General features: G+C 41.9%; 1 protein-coding gene across 1 annotated transcript; it reads right to left on the reverse strand.

Annotated features, from left to right (window-relative positions):
* Nucleotides 1–239: 239 nt before the first annotated feature.
* Nucleotides 240–8,046, reverse strand: LOC148047914 (uncharacterized). The gene is made up of 3 exons (XM_087708192.1): nt 7,899–8,046; nt 5,988–6,191; nt 240–5,043 (listed from the first exon to the last, which is right to left on the reverse strand). The coding sequence occupies exons 1-3, from the start codon at nt 8,044–8,046 to the stop codon at nt 1,559–1,561; spliced, it is 3,837 nt and encodes a 1,278-aa protein (XP_087564318.1). The 3' UTR covers nt 240–1,558.
* Nucleotides 8,047–11,161: the final 3,115 nt, after the last annotated feature.

An 11,161-nucleotide genomic window follows, 5' to 3' on the forward strand; every position in this document is an offset into this window, starting at 1 on the left:
TCCCTTTCTTCTCTTGCCCTCAGTCTTTCTCAGCATTAGGCTCTTCTCCAGTGAGTCTATATTCTACATTCTAAACTCAGTCAAATGGCTGAAAAGAAGAAAAATCAATAGAGCTGCAAGAGAAGCCATAATAAATTCTTTGCTTTGCACTTGTGGAGGGTCTTCTTCACAGCTCTGAAAGAAGTCTACAAATCCAATAGTAGTAATTTTCTAGCAACTGAGTCATCTCCTAACACCCATGTTGTGAACTTTTCACTGCAAAAGGAAAAATGACAGAAGAACCCAGGAGATAAAACTCAGTCACCTACGAAAAGGGTGGCCTATAAATTTGATAAATAAAGAAATTTGGGCTGAAACACTTGGCTGTTTACAATATGCCCATATTATATAAAAAGAATTTCACCACAAATTACATTCTATCAGAAAGAATCTGCTATTTTTTAGAGGAAAGAAAAATACAGGATGATTAGACATAAAATATGTATTTAAAAAATATTTTATTTTTGAAAAAAAATAGTGTCGGTGTATACACACACACTGTATAAGCACGATATAAGATTCAGAAGTTGATAAAAGAGATTCGAGGCTGTGAGCCCAAGGTGACTAGAACCAACTTTGAATTAAACGTGATTAATCAAAGATAAACAATCAGTGTTGTGGCTGGTACTTTACATTGAAAAATAGGAATTCAGAGAAGGGGTGGACAATGAGGTAAGATCAGCATAGTAAAAATTAGCAAAAATTAGAATGTACAGTATCTCAAACAATAACTTCTATAGACATATCTACAAGGAGACCCATTGATAACTGGATCTATTGAATTTTCAGAACATTTGAGTCAATTTGGTTTGGGTCTTGAATTCAAAGTCAGCAATTCTAACTCACAACCACCCTCCCTGAGTTAAAGTTAAAAGTTGCAAGACAGGCTCAAAATATTATGGCCAAAATAGGACCTAATGAGATCACATTCCAATATCTTCGTTCATATTATACATGCCTTCGGCCTCCCTCTCAAAATGCAACATTCTGGCTGGCTGGTCCTAAACAGAGAACCTGCAGAAAAAAATAATCAGTGGCACATATCACCTTACAGGAAAACCACAAACCTAGATTGATGTCCATGCATGTTAGAGGTAATTTAAAAATACACGGAATACAAATTAGGTCACTCTCCTCTCTTCCATCAACTCAAGTTCCAAGGACAATATTTTGATCACCTTTCTGATTTTAAAAAAATATCTCTATTTTCTCCACCAAAGTAGCATCTTTTTGGCAGTTTCACCCAGACTCTTGGGAGGAATGGAAGAAGGGGTTATACAAATGATCTTCTGACCCAACTTAAAAAGAATATTATTGAGATAAAAGCAAAGAGGTGAGACACTCTAGAATAAATGTGTTTGCTAGGGCCTCATCTAATGCTTCGGGAGGGTGGGGGGAGCCAAGAGAGAGTGCTCGAATATGTCCCCGATTTTGAGTGTAAAGCGATACAATGCTGGAAGGTCGGAAAAATCACATGGTCTCTCATTTTCTCGCAATAAGATTCAGCTTCTGAATCACGTCAGAACTTCTTTCTCTTCCGCTTTAGAAGGTTCCTGTGCATAGACGCTGGTTCACAATCAGGGCAGGCATAAGCCGCCTTCTTGCCACTAAACTTTAAATGGGCCATATGTTCAGGATTCAGCCAGAAGTTTTCCACACAATGCATGCAAGGCTGGAGCCTTTCCTGGCTGTGGGTGGCCTTGTGCCTTTTGAGATTACACAACACGTTGCAGCAAAAGTCGCATTCAGAGCACTTGTAAGGCTTCTCCCCTGTGTGGATTCGCATGTGGACCTTAAGGGCGGTCATAGTAAAAAAACTTTTCTTGCAGTGGATGCAGGGGAACGGTCTGTTCTCAGTGTGGTTCTTCTCATGAACCAAGAGATTAGTCCGACTACGGAAGGATTTCTTGCACCGAGTGCAGACGTGTTTCATCTGCTGATCACAGAAGGGTTTTCCCTTAGAAAACGAGATCTGGAGCTTTCTCAATATCGCTGCTTTCAGTTCAACACTGCGTCTAGCCTTTATTCTCCTCTGTATGCTTAGTGGATTTGGGGTCTCTCCCAGCTGCTCAGCCAAGGCGGCTCTCCCCAAATTCTGGGCGGTAGCATCCGAGGACGCATTTAGAGGGCAGAATCGGTCATGATCCTGTTGGGTCTCACTTTCGGACAACTGTGGCAGAGGCCGGGTCCCTGCCAGATCCTTGACGTTGGATGGCTTGTATTTTTCTTTCTCACAGCTCTGAGAGCCAGAATTGGCCTCAAAGGATTCCCTCTCCTGTGCCACAGAGACAACTGTGTTCCTTTGCACAACATTTTTGGTCACTTTCATTTGGGCTTCTCTGGAGAATGTTTTCTGGCAGGGCAGTTCAAGGCAAAGATCCTTTGGCTTGTGGTTCTTGGATGCACTTTGAAACAAACTGGGGGAAACACTCATACAGGGGTCGCTTTCAGGACCATCGCAATATTTTACTTTCTTGGAGGGGTTGGATGCATTCAGAGGGACCATTTCTCGTTCTTCTCCTTGACAAAAGCAACGTTTGGATCTTTTCCCCACTAGCTGTGTTTCTCTCTTAGATTTTCTTATGGAGGAAGCCCCTGGTCCCAATTGGCAGCCATCGTGGTTTTTCTCCTTCTTACGACTTTGGGAATGAGCATTTTTGGAGCAGGTCCTGGGCTGATGGATAGAGACTGTGTCCTTTCTTCTGGGTTTCCTCACCGATTTCTCTGCCTGGCTGACTTCCCCATAGGCCAGCAAGATATTTTCGTTGAATTTTCTAGATAATTGCACTGGCATCGTCATGTGCTTTTCTGGAGCTCCTGTGTCTGATCTTTCTTCTAAGGGCACCTGCGAGTCTCTTTCTTCTCCCTGGGCATGTGGCTGCAACAATGCTTTTCCAACAGGATCTCCCCTTCCTTCCTCCGTAGACGCTGTGCTGCTTGGGAAATTAGATACGGCCCGTGTGACTTCCATGACTGCAGATAGTTTTCGGCATTCTTCATTCAGGTGAATCCGCTTGTGTCTTTTCAGATGCCACGGCTGAAAGAAGCCTTTTCCACACAGAGCGCATTTGAAGAGCTTTCGGTCCAGGTGGTTGTTTTCTTGAATGTCCTCTTCCCTTACAACGGACTGTTTGGGGAATTTTCCTTTCAGGTGGGTCTTCTCGTGTCTCCTCAGATGCCACATCTGACCGAAGGATTTCCCACAAGCAGCACATCTGAAAGGCTTTTGCCCAGAGTGGATCCGTTGATGCCTGGTGAAGGAACTGTTATCATCAAAGGTTTTCCCACATTTTTGACAGAGGTGGTGCTGTTTCCTTTTGTGGGAGGAAGTGGGGGGATTTTTTGTGACCAATTTGCCTATGGAGTCTGAGCTCAGAGGGTGTTTCCCCACCGTGTGGGTTTCTTGGTGGGAAGCCAGAGGTTCTTCCTGGGAGGTGTTTTCCTCATGTTCCAAGTGGGGATATGGCTGTTCCTTCCTCCTATGGACTTTCCCATGGTTGACAAAGGCGCTTTTGGTTCTCATGCATTTTCCACAATGCTGACATACATAATTTTCTTGAGTGGTGATTTTGGGGTGCTTGGCAAGTCCTGAGTGACGAGTGACATCACTTGCAGGGAGAAGATCTTCAGGAGCCTTCTGTCCATAGTGGTGACTTTTGATTCTCATAGTGTGGTAACTTTTCACACTCAAACTTTTGGCATCGTCATTGGAGAGTTCTCTGAGGTGAATCGCTAGATGTCGAAAAAGGTGGTGTTTTCGAATGAAACTTTCTGGACATTTGTGGCATTTATAGGGTCTCTCACCTGTGTGGAGTTTCTCATGATTAGCAAGGATGATTCTTGTACTTAAATATTTCCCACAATATTGACACTGATGGAGTCCTTTCTCTCCCCATTTTCTTGGGTGCCAAATGTGGTAGGAGCTACGAGTGATGATTTTTCTGGAACCTGGGCGTTTAGAGGAATTTCCTCTTTTGTGAGAGTTTTCCGAATCATCCAAGGCACTTTTCATAGCCAAGCTTTTAACTTTCTTTGGATGTTTCCTGGACGCCTGTTTCATATGGGTCGTCATGTGTGTCATTAGAATAGACTTAACAAGGAAGCTTTTACTACACTGGGAACATTTATATGGCCTGGGTTCCCTGTGCATTCTCTCATGGTCCACAAGCAAACTTTTGAACCTTAGACATTTCCCGCAAAACTGACATTTATGGAGATTGACCTGGTCTTGCTGCTGTCTAGTGAGGCCAATGTTCAGTGATCTTGTGCTCCCAGAGACAGGGGCTGTACTGTCTTTCTTGTGTTCAGCTTCAGGCGTACTTTCTATCTTTTCTTCCTTCTTATTCTTCTTTTGGTTGTTTTTGGGTGTTGTGTGGCAATTTTTATGTTTGTCAAGAAGTTCCTTCTGAACAAAGATTTGCCCGCGTTCACGACCCTTGTAGGACTGCTGGGTTGTGTGGCTCTTTTGGTGGAGGAGGAATTGCTCTTTGAGCTCAAAAGATTTCTTGCAGGCGAAACATTCATAGAGCTTCAGGTTTTGAGGCTTCACAACGCTGCAAGGAGGTCTCTTGCCCGCTTCTGCTCTGTGGTCCCTCTGGTGGCGGTCAAGGACTTTTTTGGATGAAAACCTTTCTTCGCAGTCAGGGCATTTATGGGCCTTCGGCGTAGTGTGTATCCTCTGGTGATTGGCGAGAGATATTTTGGACTTGAAGATCAGTCCACAATCAGAGCACAGGACAGGATGGTCCCTTCCTGCAGCCCTTTCTTTGGCCTGTGAGCTCTCGTTGGCGTTACCCGTTTCTGCCTTTGTCTTTCCCGGCTGACTTTGGGAAGGCTTCTTCAACTGAGACCCATGTTTATAGGCCTCTCTGGGCTTCAGACTCTGTGATCCACTCCCCTTGGGATTATTAAATAAGTTTCGGCGAAGAATCGTCGGTCGAAAACCTCCACGATGAAGATAGCTTCCACGATGGGGCTTCTCTTCTTCACTTTCTTGATCGTTATCTACAGCCAAAAAAAAAAAAAAGAAGGGGGGAGAAAGTGACAGTGCAGGGGGATTAGATGGTTAGTGCACAAGTTTCACTAGTGCCATTTGGCATTTAGATGCAATTTAGGGTGTTGACGGTTATCTTTACATTAAGACCTGTTGTGGTTGTTGTTTTTTGGGAGGGGGCACATCTCTCCAATTGTCTTTTACCATCCCATAAGGTCCAACAGGGTTGATACACTCAGGATCACCCCCAGTCCCTAGAAATATATTATGGAATTTCAGAAGTGTGCTTCCTCTCTTGCTACTCCTGCCCCCTGGAATAGTATTCCCCGCACTATTACAGTCTACACCAGGGGTGACAAATTCAAGGCCCGCGATGTGGTCGGATCCTGCCCATGTGATTGGATTCTGCCCATGCGGCCATCCTGATCTACCCAATGCAAAGAGGAAAGATCGGGCCAGCCTGGCTTTGGCCTGGTCTTCCCAATACGGAGAGGAAACATGCCAGAAGTTTCAGAAGTGGTGTCAAGCTGGCCACACCCACCCAGTTGCCCCCACACACACCCAAGGTCAACCACAGTCCTGATATGGCCCTCAATGATATTGAGTTTGACACCCCTGGTCTACACTAATGATCGCCAATCTTGACAACTATAACATGTGGACTTCAACTTCCAGAATTCCTGAGCTAGCATGGCTGAGGAATTCTGGGAGTAGAAGTCCACAAGTCTTATGCCATATTCCCACAAACCACAATAGCTGGTTTAACGCATCCCACCAAGCCAAAACAGCAAACCAAGTGTCATTGTGACTTAGCATAATATGTGAACCCAGACAATGAGCTGGCTCCAATCCCAGTGCTAGAGTTGAATTGCGCTTCTTAAAATGGCAAGATGTTCAAGGTATCTTAGAACTACCATAGCCCTTTAAGCCAGAGGCCTTCAGCAGCAGTTCTAACCTGAGTTTGCAGACTCTGAACTGGGGTATGTCACAGGACTCCGGTATCGAGCCCACCGGGTCCCTCCCGCCGGTAACTGCTTCAGCGTTGGCTTAATTGGGCCTTCATCTGCACTTTCATCAGAGCTCTGGATTGGTGGGACCCAGGCCTCCTCTCCACGATCCAAGCGGGAGAGCAGCTCGGGCGGGTGGCAATGAACTCGGCCTGCAGGAGATTAAAAACAGCAGATGGGTTAGCTGAGAGCTGATGCAACACAGCAAGAGGGACCAAGCTGTGATTCATGTACTCGATGAATGACTTTTGGCATGAGACTTAATCTCCAACACATCATGTGGAAGATTGGTACAGATGTAGGCCTTGACTTACAACCAAGGGTGGGCTTCAAAAATTTTAGCAAGGGGTTCTCTGCCAGGTTGCTGGGTGGGTGTGGCCATGGTGGGCGTGGCCTAGTTGGTCTCCTGCGCCACGGCAGGGGTGTGTGTGGCGTTTTTGCCCTCCCAGGGCTTCGATGGTTTTCTTCAAGCCTCCGGGAGGGCAAAAACGGCCTCCCCAGGATCCGGAAACCCTCTGGAAGCTGGACATGGGATTGTTTCCAGCCTTCCCAAACTTCTGGCAGGCCCGTTTTTCGCCCTCCCCATGCCTCTATGGGCACCCTGCACTGCAAAACAGGCTGCATGGGGACTCCTGGGAGGGTCAGGGTCAGCCAGGAGTAGGAAGATTTGGGGGTTCTCCGAACTGCACAGAATCTTAGTTAGAGGTTCTACTGAACCCCCAGCAGCCCACCCCTGCTTACAACCATTCATTCAGTGAGCATTCGTGGTTACCGAAAAAAAACGACTTTTGACGGCTTTTCACACTGATGGCAATTGCAACATTCCAGTAGTCACATGATGAAAATTCAGAGGCTTGGAAACTTACATGTATTTATGACTGTTGCAGAATATCGGGGTCCCCTTTTGTGACCTTCTGACTAGCAAAGTTAATGAGAAAGTCAGATTAACTTAACAGTCCTGTTACTAACTTAACCACTATGGTGATTCACTTAAAAACTGTGGCAAGAACAGTTGTAAAATGGGATACAATTCACTTAACAAATGTCTCGCTAACAACAGACATTTTGGGCTCAATTGTGGTCATGTCAAAGACTACCTGTATGATCCCAGGTACAATACCTGGCCTCTCCAGATATATATATTTACCCCTACTCCCAACTGAAATCCTTGAGAACTGCTGATAGCTGGTAGAACAGATTACGTGGGCTAGCTGGACTGAGGATAGTTTAGTATATGTCAGCTTCCCATATCTCCATTTGACACTGCAACCGACATAAATGAGTCAGTTGTCAAGCGTCTGAATTTTGATCACATGGCCATGAGGATGCTGCAACAGTCCCAAGTGTGAAAAACTCTCATGTCACTTTTTTTCAATGATGTTGTAACTTCGAACGGTCACTAAGTCAAGGACTCCCCAGCTTTGAAAATGATAACCATTTAAAGTTTTCCATTAGGACATGGAGAAGAACACAGCCTGTGCTGATGGTTCATTGGTTTCAACCACATCTATTTAGAATGGAATGGAATGGAATAGAATAGAATTCTTTATTGGCCAAGTGTAATTGGACACATAAGTAATTTGTCTTTGGTGCATAGGCTCTCAGTGTTCATAAAGAAAAATAAAATAGAATATATTCATCAAAAATCATAAGATTAGTGATAGTCACAGGTTACTAATAAACAATCAAATCACACTATGAAACAAATAAAACAATATAAAATTTAAAGATACAAGCAACATGGTGGGAACAGATAGGTACTAGGAAAGATGAGAAGAATAGTAATACAGTCTTAGTAGGTAATATGAGAGTGTTGTGGGAATTAGTTGCTTATGTATTTATCATTCTGTAGACCTTACCTATAGTGGCCGCAGTCCAGTGGTTCCCCTGCACGCTATTCTTGTAGGTGGTTTTCTGTCGGCGACCCAAATGTGTGTGCTGCACATCACTTGAACATACAGTCACCTCCATAAAGGCTTCTGGAACCTTGGACCGAATGAGGAACATCATATTTTTTAGGAAACTGTAAATGTTGGTCACCAGAAGGCTGGTGCATCTCACTAGCAGTGTATGTGTGTGTGTGGGGGAGAGTTCTAAATCATGGTTTGTTTGAATAAGCTTCACCCCAGAACATAAACCAAGGTATGAGGGGGACCGCACACTATTATAAGCCTTTTATACATGCTGCCTTTATTTTTATAACTAACTGTAAGTAGAGACCATACTTAATACTCTATTGGGATTCTCAAGTCATCCACGTCATGGTTGTCCCCAAAGGTGCTTTCTTTCCAAGAGGCAACTGGATTTCCTGGTTTTTCTTTGAAGACATTTCACTTTTCATCCAAGAAGCTTCTTCAGCTCTTACTGACTGGATCCTTCCATTCCCCACCATTCCCAAGTGAAATGTCTTCAAAGAAAAACCAGAAAGTCCAGTTGCCTCTTAAAAAAGCCCCTTTGGGATATTTAATATTCCTTCTCCCTAGTATTTCCTCCTCAGCAACAACCCTGTGAGGTAGGTTGGACTGAGAGAGTATGATTTGCCCAAAGTCCTCCGGCCAAACTTTCATGCCTAAAGCAGGACTAGAAACTTGGGAGTCTCCTGGTCTCTAGTGTGGTGCCTTAACCGTTAGATGAAACTGGCTCTCATTAGTTTTATATTCACCAATAAATTACCATATCAACATGAATTTGTAGAATGAAATAAGCATGCACTGTATATATTTATGTAATTAAAGGCAATGGCCAATGGGAAAAGCATCATATGACTTAAGGAAGGCTAAGCAAACTTTTGGGGATGGGAACCAGTTTGTGATTTTGAGAAGATGCGATAGGCATGCCCAGAATGGGTCTTGAAATATTTTCTTCTCACAAAATGATTGCTTACTTGTACCCTATGACTGTCATTAAGTGTTGTACCTTATGATTCTTGACGAGTGTATCTTGTCTTTTTATGCAAAGAATTCTATTCTATTCTATTTGGACCTCTTCATCAGAAGGTCTGAATTCTCTTCAACAATTCTCTATTCAGTTCCTATGGGGCATTTTGGGAATGTTGCTGCAAATAAATATGAGGTGAAACGTTGGGGCATTGCAATATGGCAATTTCCTCCTGGTTTATTGTGTGTGTTTAAGATCAGGTAGGTACTAAGCTTGACACCTGCCCATCTGAACTATAAATATATTAAGGATAAAATCCTAGCTATTTTTAATTGTGAGTAAACCTCCCTGAACACAAAGAACTCAATTCAAGAACAGTGTCCTTGGTGCTCTCTGAGCTTGGCTGTTTTCTTGCAGACATTTCATTCACACAAATTAGACAGCATCTAATAAACATCACCAGTGCTAGTCCTAGCACTGCTGATGTTACCTAGTTTGGGAGATGAAACATCTGCAAGAAAACAACCAAAATAGCATCAAAGACTCCCCATTTCAACCCTGAGTTGCAAATATTCTTTTATTGGTATCAATTCAATTAAGCATGTTTAGAAAATCCTTTGTTCTCCTTTGGAGAGAATGGAAATAAGGCCACCTTGCATAGACTGCACCTGGCAATCTGTTAGGGGGGGAAAAAAGAGTGATTTAAATGACTTCCAGAGCAATAGCAGCAATCTTAACATATCCTGGGGCTTAAAGGAAATCACCCAGGAAGCAAATCTTGCTGATAATCCTCCCTCATTTTTATGCACAGACTCTTAAATGCTGCCTGCTAAGGAGTGCATAATAGGCGGAAATCTAAAAGGGAGATTCCAGAGTTATATCTAAATATGAAAAGCTACAACTTACTGGATTCTGGCCCAATATCAAGGAGCATCTAATTTAAAGACTGTATAGATGTGGCAATGTTGTAATCCAGATTGCAAATTATTTATATTCTTCTTTAAGGTGTAAACAAGAAATTATGCTATGTAACATTGCCGTAATTATGATTAATTTCAAAATAAGGTAAAAGTAAAGGTTCCTCTCGCACATATGTGCTAGTTATGATAGACATATTGTATCTTTTAAAAATGCTTTTAAAAGGCAGCTGCACAGTACTTTGTGCACTAGATGAGTTTGTGCAAATCTTTAAAAATAGGACCTCTCAATGGATTTCCACACCAAAAAATGAAAAAATATTATATATCCTAATATAAGTTTTGTTCTATTAAGAATTAGAATAGAGGTAGAAACTAGAAAGGGGGGAAATATTAAGTATATTCCTATACAATATTTTAAAATTAATATGTAGATGTAAAGATTAGAAGTTGAATGATTATTTTACTATGCATACTTAAATAACATTACTATTGTTACTAGTATTGTGTATTAAAATATTGAATAATTAAATGATGAAGGATTATATACATGGTGGAGCAACTACTAAGATGTTAATAACTTTAATATTTTTATTATAATTATGTGAGTATTATTAATGTAATTAATATTATCACTATTACTATTATGTATCAGAACAAACGATAGATACCCAGATGCCACACTGTTCATGTATTTAATACATATATTTAAAAAATAATTACATATAAAAAATGAAAAATTAAACTAGCAAAGCAGCAAGAGTGATGTGTTCCTTCCAGTGATCCAAGGAAATTATCTTTTCTTGAATAATCCCTGCACCTACATCAATGCATATATGCAGGATTTCCAGTCAGTACTTCACAACTCTTTTAAAATCACACCTGCTCTAAATCATAGAAGAAAATCAGGAATCCAGGAGTATCTTTTCAGAGTAATTAATATACCATAATAATACTAATATTAAAAGATATTAGATGGACCTGATGAAACAAGCTGCAGCTCACAAAAGTTAATGACTTTTAATAAAATGTTTTGATTGGAAAGTCCTTCTGATTTTTGGCTAATGAAGACTAGCTTGGCTATCCTTCTACAATGCCTAAAAGACAGAAGATACCACTAAGGATATTTATCTGCTCCTTGTTTATTCTTTAACACAGTGAATGCACTGTATTAAAAACAAAGTAAAGAAACAGCTCTCATTTACAAAAGGGAAATAGCATCATAAAATTACAGCAAGGTAGAAGAAAATCTCAAAGGTCAACCCCCCAGGAACGCAGGAAATATCCTGTATCACTTCTTTTTAACAAATGTGAATAATATCTAAAGC

The sequence above is a fragment of the Thamnophis sirtalis genome, unplaced genomic scaffold, assembly GCF_051295495.1.
Source record: "Thamnophis sirtalis isolate CommonGarterSnake01/CBP01778 unplaced genomic scaffold, rThaSir2_p1.2 scaffold_3, whole genome shotgun sequence".
Classification (NCBI taxonomy): domain Eukaryota; kingdom Metazoa; phylum Chordata; class Lepidosauria; order Squamata; family Natricidae; genus Thamnophis; species Thamnophis sirtalis.